General features: G+C 38.9%; 1 protein-coding gene across 1 annotated transcript; it reads right to left on the bottom strand.

The window, feature by feature from the left end:
- Positions 1-8077: 8077 nt before the first annotated feature.
- Positions 8078-18213, bottom strand: tmtops3b (teleost multiple tissue opsin 3b). The gene is given in 6 exon segments (XM_051684952.1): positions 8078-8173; positions 9975-10205; positions 10885-11213; positions 17758-17846; positions 17848-17973; positions 18170-18213. Coding segments are annotated over 6 exon segments (915 nt in total).
- Between the last annotated feature and the right edge of the window lie 284 nt (positions 18214-18497).

Below are 18497 nucleotides of genomic sequence, written 5' to 3'. Positions count from 1 at the left end.
CTTGCTTTTGGCTCCCTTCTGTGGACATTGCTTTTAAACTGGAGCTCACACGTGCACATACATTCAAAAACACTTCCACAGCTAAGAACCATCGACCTACTGTTCACAGTGAGATCAGTCTGATTTGGATCAGGTGAAGCTCATGGTCCAGGATGTCTTATTAATTGCACTGAGGATTTTAAAGTTTTTTATCTGAAACTTAAGTTTATCATTCCAAAACTCAAAGCCAGATGGGTACTTCAGATCGACGTGCCATTCTCTGCACTTAGCCACTTTTCTTATCGACTGGTTTGCTGGCTTATTAGAGAATGTGATATGTAGCTCTATCACTTTTTCAGAGCCAGTCATTCTGTGATTAGAACAAGGTGCACTATTAATAAAAAACCTTCCTCACGTACTTCCTGTGAACTTAATCAGCCCAGGCTAATCATTGAAAAAAATGCTGTGAACCATTTGGAATTATCTAGACTTCTGCATGCATGGCTCTCAAAATATTATCTGATAGATTTAATCAAGTTAACAATAATATCCTGCCTTTTAACGGACAATGCACACAACATTTTACAGTGCCATATCTTCATTCAACAAATGCAAAAACAAACTTTTTTTTATCTGGAACTTGTTCTACCTTTATTTTTTTTATTTTTTTTATGATGATGATGATGATGATTTCTTAGTATTAGTATTACAGTCATTTTAAAATGTACTTCCAGGGTTTTTACAGTATCTAATTTAATTTCTGCTCCATTTCAATCATTGTACTGCTAAGCAAAAAACAAACAATCAATCATTGTGAATATTAATTCCATTTTGGAACTTCAGTTTTTGTCAAATACTTCCTGTAGCTGTAGATCAGACCTGCACAGCAATAAGGAGGTATTTTGGTCCATTCTTCTGTACAAACTGTTTTATGAATATATTTGGGATGTTGTGCATATTTTTGGGTTGCTTCAGATGGCCTTGAATGGAAAACACACCACAGTATTTCAATGAGATAGAGGTCAGTACTCTGACCCACCTGGCCTCTCTAATATTTGGAATTTCCTCTGTTTACACCACTCTGATGTTTATTCTTTTTTCCTCATTTATGCAAGATCACAGACTTCCTGATATTGTTCTGTAGAATATCCTGATGCATTCATTTCTTTGAAATGATGACATTCTAATATCAGACTCACAGATTCATTATCAGGCATGCCTACAGAGTCTTAGATTTCACCACATACTTTGTCACCTGTTTAAACCCTTTAACATTCAACTAAGAAAGGAGCCAAGGGAAAATGTATTGTATTCAAAATTCATATTAATAGACATCTACAGCTGTGGCCAAAAATATTGGCACCCTTGGTAAATATGGGCAATGAAGGCTGTGAAAATGTCTTTATTGTTAATCCTTTTGAACATTCATTCAGAATATTCACAAAAATCTAACCTTTAATAAAAGTAAACTAATTGAAAGGGGGGAAAATATTTAAATATTTTTCTCCAAAACACGTTTGCCACAATTATTGGCACCCCTTGAATTCTTAAGGGTAAAATATATCTGAAGAATATTCCCATTCATGTTTTAACATTTTTAGTACACCTGAGTGACTGGGGCTGCATTCCATTTCAAATTTGAATCCCCTTCCCTTGCAAACTTCACTCCATCTCATGGACTCGGATGTACGTCACTGCTTACATTGTGCGAGTGTCTACTACTGGCGGAAGACGTGCAGTGGGTTTAACTGGAACACCCATGATCACTTGGAGCATGTTGAAGGCTGATGTCAATTTGTGGAATTATTTAGTGATTTTTGCACCTGAGAAAACAATGTTTTCACAGATTGATTCCAGAGGCTTATGTATAAATCTCGTATGTTTATTTATTTTTTTCATTAGAATTAATTGTTAGAAAGGATTAATCAAGATTTACACACAAAAATGTTAATATAACAATGAGCACATAGGCTATAACTGTGTGAGAAACAGTTTAAGGTAGCTACAAGTATTATTCTGTTAAATCTTAATATAACTTTTCTAAACTGCTTAATTGACCTAACTTCACTTCCATCATGGCGGTGGGGTTGATGAAGCACGATATGCTGTCACGTCACAATCGAGTTGCATTGTGGGATATGGAGCTGCCTGAAGCATACATCAGAGTAGACTCACTCCCTCGGTCAAAATAGAGGGGTTGAGAGTCTGTCAGCAGAAACTTCCCTCGCTCACTTACCGAAGTGGGACGGACTTAATGGCAGCGGGGATTCCCCTGAGGGGAAGTGCTTAGGGGAGTTAGCGATGTTAAAAGTGAAGTGGAATGCAGCCTAGGAACATGAAATTGTTCAGCCATGACTTCCTGTTTTACAGAGGTATAACTACGAGGTAACACACAGGCCAAATTCCCTTACCTTGCGTTCCAAACGGGATAAATCCGCCTCAGAAGGGCACTTTGAAGGGGAACGATCGTGGCCGCCATGTTGAAGGGTCGTTCCAAACCGAAGGGCTTATAAATTGCTGCTTCGAAGGGCACTTCAAAAGGGGCGGTTCCGTAGGGTTCAACAGATGGACACTTTGCTGTCAAGCAGACCAGGCCATAGTTCATAAATCTGCAGGTTACTCTGGTTGCATAAACAAATGTCTGTAATTTATAAAGGGTTTTAATTATTATAATGAACTTTAAAAAACATTTAAATCCCTGGCTTTCTGTTTGTAACAGGCTTTTGTTTGTGTTATTTTCCTGTAAATTTGCTTGATCTGTTATTCTAATAAAAGAGTTCAAATTAAAGAAATATACACAGTGGCATTTTATTTATTTAATAATCGAACATATACTGTACATTTGTATAGTGGTTAATTTTTTGGTTCATAGTTTTTAAATAAATAAAACATATTTAAACATGAAGCTTACATTTCTTCATAAAGTCTAAAAGTTTTAAAGCATTTAGTTTCGGTTTGCATTCTGAAAATAGTTAATAGTAAGGCATAGTCATGTATAAACATTTCTGATAAGGTGCAGGCATGGGCGGACTGGGGCTAAAAAGTGGCCGTGGACTTTCTGGCCCAGAGCGGCCCACCAAACCCTGCCCGCAACACACCACACCGCAACACACCAGCTCATTGATTGCATTTTCTGGCTCAAATTCAAAATGTTGTGTTGAAAAATATCACCATAACTGTCCTCATATAGGCTACTTTTAGCCCATGCTACCTTTAGGTTGTTACTAACCTTTCATACATTCTTTGAAAAATTCTGGCATACAAGAAGTTATGGCATATTTCTACTGTTTAATCTCTACTCTATATACGGAAACATTATGGTTTAATTCCTACAGGCGTCGACAACCTATGGCATGTGTGCCAGCACCGGGGTAATCATTGGCATGCCAGCAATGGCGAGACAGGAGTAGACCATTTTATTCATATGAAATTCCTCACCTGCATTCCAATCTACATCTCGATGTAATCCTTCCTCATGATCACGCAGCAGGTTTTCATCAGCTGAATTGGAGGCTAAACAAAAAGTTAAAATGTGATGAGACTGCAGTATATCCAACAGACTCATGCAGCACGTGAAAGCCATTCATGCAGCCGGCAGTGCTACACTTTCGGATAATCATGCGAGTAAATGCGCCCGCTTTCCTTCGGTCAGGCTATGTGGATGACAGCCTAAAATCGTCGTGGACTTCCTGGAAGAATGGTGCAGTTCTCCGTGCCGCGGTCTGCTGGTGGCAGCCAGTCTGCAAGAGCCACTTGTCTAGGTGAGATTTTACCGGCTCCTTTGGAGGGGACCACTCGAGACCAAGCCCCTCAAGTGCCTGTGTAAGGACATGAAGAAGCTCTATCAGTGGTCAGTGCACGCTCCTCACCCTTGCTGGGGGAAGGGGCTGCAGCATCCTCCATGGACCATTCTACCATGTCTGATGCCGCAAGGGACACGGCATCATTATCATCACCAGACCTACCACATACGACAACACCGCGCTCATTCACAGAGGGCCGGATGTCGTCACATTCGTACTGCAATGGCGAAGACACTGCGTGGGAAGTTTGAGGGGCTTGTGGGGCTTATGCCGGTGTGAGATCCTCCTCAGGTTCTTCCATCTCTACCTTGCGGCCCTGCCGTGCTTCCTCATTTGGTCTCTCGAGACTTAACACAGAGGAAGCAGTTGGGAAGGTGTGGGAGGCGGAATTGTCCCTCAGAACAAGGGCAGCCCTAGAGAGGAGTGTCTTGAGACTCATGCCTTCACAGTGAGGGCAGTCTGTCCCCATGAGAGCTGCTTCAGCGTAGGTGCGGCGCAGGCAGCGAACACAGCTCTCATGTTGGTCTGACAGACCAACATGAGTCTGTCAGACTCATTTTCGCTCACAGGAACACTTGCGATACGACATCTTTAAAAAGACGTGTACACACAAGCGGCTCTTTTATGTGTGTTTTACGTCACTTGGATGGAATTATATTATATTATATTGAAAGGATACAACACCTGCCTGGATGCTGCGGGAAGTGGGAAGATGTCTCGCTGAGCAAAGAACCCAATCTGGCGGCGAGGCGGCGAGACTTCTTTGCCGGAACACTAGAGGGGATGGATGAAACTTTGCTGCAGGTGTCGGACTCAGCAGGGTCCTGATGCGTCTGCAGGGAATCCCGTCCGCCGAAGTGTGTCCGTTGATGGGGAAGAGTGGGCTGATCAAGATGAGACAATCCGTCGTAGTCAAGACGAGACGATGTTGGTCTTGAAGGAAGAAATCTTTTACACAAAAAATACAAATTAATTTATAATTAAATATATCAGAAATGGGTATAAACTGAATCTAGCAAAACATTAATAAAAGCAATGTTCGGAAGCAACATGTCATGGCTTCTGAAGTAGGCATCATGAATTGTTATCACCATATATAGAATTAAACTTAATGTGGGGGGCCTGGGTAGCTCAGTGAGTAAAGATACTGACTACCACCCCTGGAGTTGCGAGTTCGAATCCAGGGTGTGTTGAGTGACTCCAGCCAGGTGTGACTCCCTAGCAACCAAATTGGCCTGGTTGCTAGGGAGGGTAGAGTCACATTGGGTAACCTCCTCATGGTTGCTATGTGGTTCTCACTCTCGGTGGGGCACGTGGTGAGTTGTGCGTGGAAGTCGCAAAGAATAGCGTGAACCTCCACACGCACTAGGTCTCCACATTAATGCGCTCAACAAACCACGTGATAAGATGCGCGGATTGACTGTCTCAGACACGGAGGCAACTGAGATTTGTCCTCCACCACCCGGATTGAGTTAAGTCACTATGCCTCTTGGGCATTCCATATTGGGGAGAAAAAGGGGAGAAAGAAAGAAAGAAATAAACTTAATGTAAAGTGCCCGAAAACAAAACCAAGTGGTCTAAGATGTTCAAAAAACAAATAAATAAATAAATAAAATAAAATAAAGGAAAGAAAGAAAAAAGCAAAGGACTGCCCAAAAGATCTGAGCACACTGTACAGTTTGTTTCACAGCAGGGACATTTGTAGGCTTTTATCAATACTGGCGAGTCTGGGGCCCAACAAGTACACCATGATGTTGTAAGGGGGTCTGGGGGCATGCTCCCCTGGGAGATTTTACGTTGTTATTTATTATTTATTTATTGCAAAAACAGCACCAAAGCATTAATTTGTGGTTATTTTAAGAGCATCATTTGAACATTTTCTTTAGTAGCCTACATACTGCATATTGTGTAGCATTAATGAAACTATGGAATAAAAAACATACTGACACCTTTTCACATTAGGACACAGCACAAGATGAAGTTTATCAAACTTATGTTTCTCAAAAGCCTGCTGTGGCAGTATCATGGTTCAGTGATGGTACAATATGTTAAAATGGTATTTTTTTTATAATATATTATGGCATTTATATGGTAGGCAACTCAAAGGAACATGTCCAATAAACATGGTATTGGCTTTGTCATTTTTGGTACTTAATGTTAGTGTTTTGATACACTTTTATTTAGAAAATGTCTTTACCTGCAGTAGACAATCGTTCACAGACTCCACTCACATGTGACGATTGAATGCAGCTGCAGGTTTTGTTTCAATGAACTGCAAGTAAATATCCACTTCATTCAGCATTGTTTTTGTCTTCTGTCTTCGAAAGCATGTTTTACTGTGAGACAAAGTGCTTCAAACGATTCAGCCCGCACTTTAGATAAATTCATTGAGAAGAGCCAACTCAAAACAGAGATTATTTCACGCGTCCATCGGGCATCGCTCCGATTCACAAGCCCCGTGCTTGTGAGTCTATGGCCGTTCTCACAATGGCATACTAACCATATTTCTCTCACTGTTTTTGCCAAACACAGATATGACAGAAACAGTGAGAGTAGTATGGTAGTAAGGCATTTAGTACACTGTCTATATGTTCTGTGGGGGGCGCCACAACACACTATCGGAACGCACAGTGCGCATTTTGTTCGACACAGATTGGACACATGCTAAAATTGGCTCGATTGGCACCCGCTGCGCCCCCGAAACGATGCTGCCCTAGGCACACGCCTATGTCGCCTAATGGGTTGACCGGGCATGAAATGCGTCTTAATACCAGGTGGAAACGGGGCCTTTGTACCCACCCAATTAACGCATTCTTTTACACCCAAACTAATGTCTACCGGATGGTTGACATTGATCAATTATATCTTCTGAAGCAAATCGATAGGTTTGTGTAAAAAATAAATCAATTATTAATACTTTTAACTTTTAAAAAATGCTTCCTGCTAGCAGTAGATGCATCACGGAGCTGACAAGTGACGTAAGCGTGATGCGCGTTCATGTTAGAAGTCAGAAGTGTGCTTTGTTTACAGAGGAATGAACGCCACAAGAGAGTTAGGTAATTTCAAACAGCATCCCAGCTCTGGCCGGAAGTAACGATTTATAGTTAAAAACAAATTAATTATCGATTTGCTTCAGAAGACATTCATTGATCGAATGGAGACATCTGGATTACTTTTATGCTGCCTAAATATGACTTTTGGACCATCAAACAGCCAGCAGCCTGATGACACCCATTCAATTTCATTGTATGGACATACAGAGCTAAAATGTGCTTATAAAATCTTCATTTCGATTCTGCTGAAGAAGGAAAGACATACAGATCTGGGATGGCTTAAACATGAGTCAATCATGAGACAGTTTTCATTTTTGGGTGAACAAATCTCTCTGATCTTTGAATGGTGCCAAAGTACCACAAGTACCCCTGTTGCTGAATTTCTTCCATTCGTAAAGTATCTTGGGACTGATGAAGGCCTAAGTTTTTAGAAATAACCTTTTCAGACTAATAAACTTTAACAACTCCTCTTTTCTTTGATCCTCTGAAATCTCTTTTGATAATGCCATATTACACTTCAACACAATTCTGTGGGAAAAAAAGCAGGTGACCAAATATATTATATTGCATGCCAGGTCAAGACTTGGCATAGGAAATATAGGCAGTCACCTAGGGCGACAAGTCGCACCACGCCCCCACATCATCAGTGTTGGGAAGTAACTAACTAAAGGCAGTTGCTAACTTAATTATGTTATACAGTAGCGTGATAGTAGTTCTACCTATTTTGTTAATAGTGTAGCTACTTTTTCCAACAATTAATGGTGTAACATGACCAAATACTACATTGCTTTTTTATTGTATTTCACCCACGGAACTTCACAGTGCGAAGGTAAGATCATGCCTTTAGATTACATTTTTATTCCACTGAGGGTTAAGTTTAGGGTTGGGGTTTGGAGGTAGAGTTAATGAAATATGCATTCCTATTGACTGTATCAAATCATTTAGGCCTAAAACTAAAAACAACTCACTTTACAACTCACTTTTGGTGCCCCTCTGTGGACATTTCACTCAGAAACTAAAGCGCACACGTGCCCATACCTACAAAACCCTTCACTGCTTTTTGTCTTATTGTACTGCACATGCAGAAAAGCAAACCGAGGTAGTAAACAAACACACCAACCTACACTGTCTGTCTATCTATCTATCTATCTATCTATCTATCTATCTATCTATCTATCTATCTATCTTCAGGCTGCTGAATTCTGGGAATGATACGCAAAGAAGCAGCAGCTCCATATGCCATCATTGGGATGCAGTTCTGTTGGGTGGTGTGTGCAGGATGAGATGGCCTGGAGGTTCTGGTCCATACCTTACTAAATCTATAAAGCACCTGTATAACTGGGAGTAAATCCAGAATTATCAGTAATACCACACAACCCTATAGAGATATATCTAACATTCTCTAAAAAAAAGTATGTAAGGATAGTTTGGAAACCTGCCTCCAAAGTGACATTTCAATTGATTATTATGCTGATTCTTCCTAAAGAGGCCATTCAGAAACATTCTTATGTTAAAAAAAAAGCTTGGCACAGTGCAACAATAAAACGCAGGTGTCTGGAGATACTTTTAAAACTTGAAAAGGTGCCTTAGAAACGTCACACTCCTGCATGAGATGTTGAAAAAACAGCAAGATGCGGTGCAACGGTCAAAGACATTCGTCTAGCACATATTTACATGGTAAATCAATTAAAAATCAGCACAGATGGATGCAAAATTCTGGATAAAGCCAATTCAATATCATCATTGTAGAATACTGGAAAACATCATCTTCTGAGCTTTGAGAATTTTAGACTTTTCTCAAATCTGTGTACTGTGAATAAAATTTTTATTGATTTGGCCCCTCCTACATGACGTGACTTTGTTTATTTTCATTCGGAAAACTCAGTAAAATCCACAAGAATCTCTATAAGAGACTGTACTGTACCCTTTCACCGCTCTGCCTTTGGACAGTCATCTTTCTCTGTGAAAGCCACAACTCATTGGAACGCCCTACCAGATGACAAAGACTTCTAGTTCTATTAGTAGTTTTAAAATCAAACTGAAAAATCTGCTAAAAGATACTCAACTTTTTAACCATTGACTATACACATTTTACTTGACTTTGTCTTATCTGTTTTGCTTGGTATTCAAATGTTCTTGTGTTTAATCTGTCTAGCATACCTATGGCGCTGACAAGGTGTGTGTATGTGTGATGTATTGTGTGTAATTTGTATTATTAGTTTTTTCTTATTTGTCTAGTTTGCTTAGTGTTGTTCTGTTACTGTGCGGAAGTTCTAATTGTGACCTGTCAGGGGACTGCAGGTTAAATTTAGCCTTAGGCTAAATCTGGTACAATGCATCAAATGGAAACATTTATATTTAATATTGTACATGGTCCCTTATAAATAAGTAAATAAATAAAAAATGTGTTTGGTGTGAACGGCATCTAAACCAAAAAGCTGCAACTGGATCATTGATTCAGTGAGTCATGAAAACATCATTCAGTCCAATTTGTTAACAGATTTTTTCCCTTTTTTACTATAAATTATCCTCCCTGCCCAGTAGGTGGCGATATGCATGAAGAATATGAATCACCAAAAACAAAAGAAGAAGAATATGAAAGTAAAGGTGAAAGTGGAAATTTATAGTAAAAAGGACTTAAATACTGATGTGTTTCTCACCCACACCTATCATAGTACTTTTGAAGACATAGATTTAACCACTGGAGTCATGTGGATTACTTTTATGCTGTTTTTATGTGCTTTATGAAGCTTCAAAGTTCTGGTCACCATTCATTTGCATTGTATGGACCTACAGAGATAGTCTTCTAGAAATCTTCATTCGTGTTCAGCAGAAGAAAGAAAGCCATACACATCTGGGATATGGCATGAGGGTGAGTAAATGAGAGAATTTTCATTTTTGGGTGAACTATCCCTTTAAATCCAATTAAAAATAAATAAATAAATAAATAATCCAGTCTTACATTGAGGGTACCTTTTACCCTCATCCTGTATTATTTATATATTGTACTCCATACTTATGTCAGAAAGAAACTGTGTGTATGCATGGGTTTGTGTGTATCATTTCTGGCCAAAATAAACCCAAAACAACACTCAAAATGTTGTCTACCCCTGTTTATAAAGCATTAACAAGCACATACCTGATTATTGAACAGAATATAGATGATAGGGTTCAAAACAGTGCTGCTCTTTGCTAGTATGAAAGACACCACACTGGCTGTGGGGCTGACAATGCCAACTCTAAACGTGCCAAGCAATGCCATAACCCTATACGGCATCCAGCAGAGGAGGTAACAGGACACCATGGAAACCACCATCACCAGCATGTGCATTTCCCTCCTCTGAGCAACTGTCTGGTTGATCTTAGCAACCTGTGGGATGAGGGGACTTGCTTTGAAGTTTGTTTTTCAAAGAATAACAGCAATTACCAAGGCTTACAGTATACTTGGGGAGCCTTATTTGATAAAACAATGGCGTATATACACCAACATTTTTTTGCATTGTTATTTTTCATTAATGGGTTAAAGGGTTAATTCACCAAAAATGAAATTTGTGTCATCATTTACTCACCCTTATGGTGTTCCAAACCAGAATGATTTTACAATGTGACAGAATTGTATTTTTGGGTGAACTATCTCTTTAAGGAGATACATTTCCTGAGCACAGATGGGCATTATAAGAAGCATTATTAACTATTTTTATTATTATACATTTTTCATCTCGCACAAAGTCTTAATGTATTAAGAATTGCATTTGTTCAGAAAAGACCTACAAGAACTAGCAAGTTTAAATATAAAACTCCCCAACACTGATCCAGTTGTGCAAATAATTCCTAAGCCATTAATGATGACAGTGTGACGAGGGCTTAAATAAATGAAATGTTTCTAGACAGCAGCATAAAAATGCTTAATATATGGTCTGCAAACAAACATTTGGCAAGAAGGATGGATGAGTCATACTCGAAGGGAGCTCATCATCAAAAACCTCTCTCTCTCTCTCTCTCGCTCTCTCTCTCTCTTTCAACCTTTTCCTCTTTCACTGCTCTCTCACCCCATGAACGGCAATGAGGATCTTTCTGTAGCAGTAGACCATAAGTAGAAGAGGCAGCAGCAGACAGAAGACAAAAACGCAGATGACATATGACTTGGTTTCCAGAGACTGCTGGTTCCACTGGACTGAACAGGTGGTTCCAGGATACTCAGGACCATTACTGCTCCATCCAAAAAGTGGTGGCACTGTCCACACAAGAGAGTACAGCCAGCAGCCAGTGATGGAAAGCCAGGCCTTCCTATAGTAATACATATCTGCTTTGGAATAGCAGAGGATGGTGCTGTAACACTTGTAAGACAGCACAGCAAGGGATACCAGTGAAACAATACCTGTTGGTATACATCAGATACACAAATATTTACATCAACTAAATATTCTTTATGATACTGTAACAGGCATTTACATTATTATGATTGAAGTCACGCAGCTCTAATAAGATGCAAAATTGTCATTTGCACATTAATGCATTTTTCATAAATGTATTTAACTTAAGTCAGAAAATATTTGCAAAGTACTTGGGGTGAATAGAATGGAATAGAAAGCATCTCATTGCTGAACATTAATAAAGAAAAACTTGTGTACTAACAATAACTATTCAGATTTAAAAGACTGAAACTGCAAAAGAGTTTCTGTGCATTCTAATTTTTGACAACTGGCTCTGGCTTTTACAAAAATTTTGGTTGCAATGCTCTGCATTATATAATACAGAGGTTTTCAAACTTGATCTTAAACCCAAATATGATGATTTCCGTGCAAGTGACCCCCTTTCGAAAACGCAAAGGCAGCTATATTTTTTAGTGTATACAGACCCATTTATAGCATGTGAGAAAAATATAAAGTGTGATATTGTTAAAAAAACATGTTGTTTGCTAAATTAAATAATTGCTGCTTATATTGTCACTGTACTAAAGCCAAATATATTTTTAAAAATGTAAAAAAAAAACAAAAAAACATGTTGTAGTAAGTTTACAGCATTGACTTTTTTTCTACCCTCTTTTAAAATAATGTTAGATGAACTGTGATATAAACCTGAATAGAAATATTTTCGAATCACTCAAATTTATTTGTATAGTACTTTTGACAGTAAATATTGTTCCAAAGCAACTTTACAGAGAATACTGTCCTACAACCCCTAATGAGCAAACTAAAATTGACAGTAGTGAGGAGAAACTAGGCTGTAAATAGAATAAAATAATTATTTAATCATTAATTTCATAATTTCAAATCTGTCTTTAAAGCAGAATGAAACCATAATAATGTCAAATGCTGTACATGTCAACTTTATATATTTTTTTATTTGAATTTCTGCTGATCCCTATATTTGCCTGTTTATAATGTTACTCTTTTAATTTTGTGCAATGCCCACTGTGTATATTGTGTAAATTGTTGATATTTTTATAGGCTTATCATGTATAGCTAACTGTATCTATTCTTGTATGTATATGTGGTATAATAAATTGCTGCATTTTAAGAATAAATAAAGGGGTGGTGGTAGAAAGGGTGTGGTAGAAAGGGGAATGTAATAATTTAATAAACAACCATGGAAAAAACCCATATCAGTAGAACACTATTGTCTACGTCTCACTCACTGTCTATGGTAGTTACGGCCCTATGTGGTAGTTTCAGGGCAGCTTACACCAGGGGTTTTCAAACTGGGGTCCAGGAAAATGTCAGAGAAAGAAAAAAAGTGTCCATAAATTTGGTAAAAATATATATATTTTCTGAATTTGACATTTGACATTTCAGTTTAATCGAAATGTTTCTCTTCAGCTTTATACACTGTAAAAACAATTCTTAATTTTAATGGTAAAAGACTGTAAAAATGCTACAGTAAAAAAAAAAGTTAATTGGTTAATGGGTAGTTACCTTAAAATATACGGTAATTCTTTAAAAATATATTTAAAAAGACAATACATGTAGTTTTACTGAAAAATTGTGTACAAATATTTTTTTTTATGTAAAAAGTATGATTTTCTGTATAATTAACAGTAAAAATGTATATAATGTTTAACAAGAGAGTACATGTACTTTTTACGGTAAATTATTGTTAAAATGACGGTAAAAATCAATAACGAGCGTTCCCAGAATTCCCTGCTGATCCAGTTAATTTCATTATATTTTATGGGAATAGTTATATTTCTTATTTCTTTTTAATATCAGTTATGTACATTGGGGTGTTCTGTGTTATATTTGATGTAGTTTAGTTCATGTTTATTGTATTATTTTAATTTCACATGTGTTACCCAGATGGTGTTTAGTGTTTGTGTGAGTGACACTGAGCACTGTCTCTACATGTTTATTGATCACTGCTCCTGGAGGGCCACTATTGATGAACTTCATGTCATCATGTGCCCTTTTGAAATTACTACGGTGATTAACAATACATTATAAAGTGAAAAGCAGATTTTTACAGTTACAGAAGGTTAAAATATCAAGTGTATTATTTAATAATACACTGTAAAATATACAGGCATCAAAATTAAATCCCGTAAAGCCTGAAACGTGGTTACCATATTTTTTACGATGAATTTCTGGCAACCAGAGCCGCCAGTTTTTTTACTGTAAATTTAACAGGATTTTTTTTGCAGTGTACATTTAACAAAAACAAAACAAAAAAGCGCTGTCAACGTATTGCAAAGTAGGCTAAATATTTTCCAGATTATTAAGGATGCAATTTATGAAACTTTTTGGCCGATATGATACCGGTTTTAACAAAAAACTATAGGTTGGTACCGATATTTTGCCACTTACCATATTTTGTCACTAAATCCTTATTTTGCTTTATGCTTTTAAAATGTACAAAGAGGGACAAAAGCTATTTTATTGTTCTAACAACTAATGATTTCTATTGAACATGGATTGAATCTGTTGAACACATGGCAGGCCAAAATTTTAAGAAAGCCACAATTCTATATGAGAGTCAGTGTCGGCAGACAGATCATTCTTAGGGGATGGAAGTCGGCTGGAGTGCCCTCATTTCAAGAGTAGTGCACAGAGACAGGCAGGGTAGTGGCATTCGAGGAAATGTCATGTAGAAGGCTAGGCAACTTAGATTCATTTAATAAAAAATGGGGCAGCAATTTGGCCTTTTTGGAGGGCTCTCAGGGAGGGGCAATGGAGAGAGAAGTGTAGTTTTAAATGTGTGTGATTTATATATATATATATACAGTTGTGCTCAAAAGTTTGCATATCCTTGCAGAATTGGTAATAAATGTACCATTTTTAAAGAAAACATGAGTGAGCAGGCAAAACACATTTCTTTTATTTCTTATGGGATTCATATTCAACTGTAGGTTATAACAGAATGGCACAATCATAAAACAAAACATGGCAACAATGAAAAAAAATGAAATGATCCCTGTTCAAAATTCTGCATTCCCTTAGTTTACTGTGTATTGCCCCCTTTAGCATCAATGACAGCGTGCAGTCTTTTGTAATAGTTGTCTATGAGGCCCCAAATTCTTGCAGGTGGTATAGCTGCCCATTCGTCTTGGCAAAATGCCTCCAGTTCATGAAAAGTCTTTGGTCATCTTGCCTGAAACGCACGTTTGAGATCTCCCCAGAGTGGCTCGATGATATTAAGGTCAGGAGACTGTGATGGCCACTCCAGAACCTTCACCTTTTTCTGCTGTAACCACTGGAGGGTCAACTTGGCCTTGTGCTTAGGGTCATTGTCATGCTGGAAAGTCCAAGAGCGTCCCATGCACAGCTTTCGTGCAGAAAAATGCAAATTGTCTGCCAGTATTTTCTGATAACATGCTGTATTCATCTTGCCATCAATTTTCACAAGATTCCCCGTGCTTTTAGAGCTCACACACCCCCAAAACATCAGTGAGCCACACCATGCTTCACAGTGGGGATGGTATTCTTTTCACTATAGGCCTTGTTGACCCCTCTCCAAATATAGTGCTTATGGTTGTGACCATAAAGCTTTATTTTGGTCTCGTCACTCCAAATTACAGTGTGCCAGAAGCTGTGAGGCGGGTCAAGGTGTTGTCAGGCATATTGTAACCGGGCTTTTTTGTGGCATTGGCACAGTTAAGTCTTCTTTCTGGCAACTCGACCATGCAGCTCATTTTTGTTCAAGTATCGTTGTATTGTGCTCCTTGAAACAATCACACCATCTTTTTCCAGAACAGCCTGTATTTCTCCTGAGGTTACCTGTGGGTTTTTCTTTGTATCCCGAACAATTCTTCTGGCAGTTGTGGCTGAAATCTTTCTTGGTCTACCTGACCTTGGCTTAGTATCAAGAGATCCCCGAATTTTCCAGTTCTTAATAAGTGATTGAACAGTACTGACTGGCATTTTCAAGGCTTTGGATATCTTTTTATATCCTTTTCCATCTTTATAAAGTTCCATTACCTTGTTACGCAGGTCTTTTGACAGTTCTTTTCTGCTCCCCATGGCTCAGTATCTAGCTTGCTCAGTGCATCCACGTGAGAGCTAACAAACTCATTGACTATTTATACACAGGAACTAATTGCAATTTAAAAATCCACAGGTGTGGGAAATTAACATTTAATTGCCATTTAAACCTGTGTGTGTCACCTTGTGTGTCTGTAACAAGGCCAAGCATTCAAGGGTATGTAAACTTTTGATCAGGGCCATTTGGGTGATTTCTGTTATCATTATGATTTAAAAAGGAGCCAAACAACTATGTGATAATAAATGGCTTCATATGATCACTACCCTTAAATAAAAATAAAAATTTTGCATGATCAGTCATATTTTCAAAATCAGTGCCACAATTTCACAATTTCTGCCAGGGTGTGCAAACTTTTGAGCACAACTGTATATATACACTATATTGCCAAAAGTATTCGCTCACCCATCCAAATAATTGAATTCAGGTGTTCCAATCACTTCCATGGCCACAGGTGTATAAAATGAAGCACCTAGGCATGCAGACTGCTTCTACAAACATTTGTGAAAGAATGGGCCACTCTCAGGAGCTCAGTGAATTCCAGCGTGGTACTGTGATAGGATGTCACCTGTGCAACAAGTCCAGTCGTGAAATTTCCTCGCTACTAAATATTCCACAGTCAACTGTCAGTGGTATTATAACAAAGTGGAAGTGATTGGGAATGATAGCAACTCAGCCACGAAGTGGTAGGCCACGTAAAATTACAGAGCGGGGTCAGCGGATGCTGAGGCGCATAATGCACAGAGGTCGCCAACTTTCTGCAGAGTCAATCGCTACAGACCTCCAAAGTTCATGTGGCCTTCAGATTAGCTCAAGAACAGTGCGTAGAGAGCTTCATGGAATGGGTTTCCATGGCCGAGCAGCTGCATCCAAGCCATACATCACCAAGTGCAATGCAAAGCGTCGGATGCAGTGGTGTAAAGCACGCCGCCACTGGACTCTAGAGCAGTGGAGACGTGTTCTCTGGAGTGACGAATCACGCTTCTCCATCTGGCAACCTGATGGATGAGTCTGGGTTTGGCGGTTGCCAGGAGAACGGTACTTGTCTGACTGCATTGTGCCAACTGTGAAGTTTGGTGGAGGGGGATTATGGTGTGGGGTTGTTTTTCAGGAGCTGGGCTTGGCCCCTTAGTTCCAGTGAAAGGAACTCTGAATGCTTCAGCATACCAAGAGATTTTGGACAATTCCATGCTCCCAACTTTGTGGGAACAGTTTGGGGATGGCTCCTTCCTGTTCCAACATGACTGCACACCAATGCACAAAGCAAGGTCCATAAAGACATGGATGAGTGAGTCTGGTGTGGAAGAACTTGACTGGCCTGCACAGAGTCCTGACCTCAACCCGATAGAGCACCTTTGGGATGAATTTGAGCGAAGACTGTGAGCCAGGCCTTCTCGTCCAACATCAGTGTCTGACCTCACAAATGCGATTCTGGAAGAATGGTCAAAAATTCCCATAAACACACTCCTAAACCTTGTGGAAAGCCTTCCCAGAAGGGTTGAAGCTGTTATAGCTGCAAAGGGTGGGCCGACGTCATATTAAACCCTATGGATTAAGAATGGGATGTCACTTAAGTTCATATGCGTCTAAAGGCAGGTGAGCGAATACTTTTGGCAATATAGTGTATATATATATATAGATTTTGTGTGTGTGTGTGTGTGTGTGTGTGTGTATACTCAAGTTGTGACCACAGGGATATTTTTTTTATTTTTATTTTTCCTTTTTCACCCAATTTGGAATGCCCAGTTCCCAATGCGCTTTTAAGTCCTTGTGGTCGTGTAGTGATTCACCTCAATCCAGGTGACGAATCCCAGCTCCCTCCGCATCTATTTTTCATATCAGCCTTTTCATGCTTATGCGATAAAAAGGATGAAAATGCTGAGATGAAAAACTGATTGTTGATATTGTCGGTTTATATGGATGGCTATAGCGCATAGTTTAAATTTGGTTGATAATTGGCCGATACATCGGTGCATCCCAGCAGATAATATTTTAATAATTTCTTTTAGCCTATAGTATAATATTCGTATAAAAGCTAATTATTTTTTTTTAAATATATTGCGACATTTATATATTTTAGGATTGGATCCCTCGCAAAGTGTTTGTCATATTTAGGGGTCCTTGACAGGGGTCCTGGCTATTTTTTTTTTCCTAAATAGTCATAAGGGGCCATTCACACTGAACGCGTTTTCGCATCCGTCCGCGCCGTTTTTCAATTGTTTTTCTATGTAAACATGCGCTATACGCCCTTGCCGGTTGCGCCGCGATTTTTAGACGCCCTGTAAAGTTAAAAAGAACTTGAAATGGTTCGTAACGTGTTTCAAGACACCCGCGTTCTGCTCGTGGCGCTATGTTAAGCATTTTTATTTATTTATTTATTTATTTTTTGACGCAGGGACGATTTTAAATGTGATTAGTTTTTCGACCATAGAAAAACAAACTAGGCTTACCGAAAAGTGCGTTGGAAAAACCATACTACGTGCAGCCGTCATCTCCAGTCAGACACCAGCCGCAGACGGACGCGGCGAAACTGAGGTGTCGCCAGAAACACAAACATGTCACTCACACTGATGTTCAGCAGCATTAAGTTGAAGCGGGCGAAGACCAAGAGAACAAGAAAGTTATTTAAGAAACCAAAAACGAAGATCATTCCCAAACACACTGTTCTGTACGAGTCCGATTAGATCGGCAGGAGTCACTGTGTGCAACTGGCAGCTGTTTTCTGCGGATTCTCCGAAGGTTAAACGCAACATGACTATACGGACAGTAACCATAATAAAACAGAGCACGGTCATATGCTGGAATTGAGAAACTGTAAAGTTGCACTCTGGGTTGTTTAATTAGCCTACCATAAAGACATACAGCTCTCGAGCGTCATCGCCCCCACTAAAGGCTGCTAAACACATCGTCAACGATTTGTCTGCTGAACGAGACCTTTCATTAACCCCTCTCACAAAATAACATTGTCAATATCACATGCTCAATGTATCCATGAAGAGTCCTTTTAATATCGGTCTCAATATAGTAAAGGGAAATGTTAAGAGAGACTGAAACAAAGTTGAGAATGTATGAGAATGTCTCTTAAAATCTATTAAAATTACTACATGATTGAAATATGCTTATCTGATACCACAGTTCACTTGTCCGAATAAATCAATAAATTAATATGTTAAAAGGAAAGGATCTGCTG

This window comes from Myxocyprinus asiaticus, chromosome 43 (assembly GCF_019703515.2).
Source record: "Myxocyprinus asiaticus isolate MX2 ecotype Aquarium Trade chromosome 43, UBuf_Myxa_2, whole genome shotgun sequence".
Classification (NCBI taxonomy): domain Eukaryota; kingdom Metazoa; phylum Chordata; class Actinopteri; order Cypriniformes; family Catostomidae; genus Myxocyprinus; species Myxocyprinus asiaticus.
The sequence above is the reverse complement of the archived record's forward strand: the minus strand, read 5'-3'. Positions and strand labels throughout refer to the sequence as shown.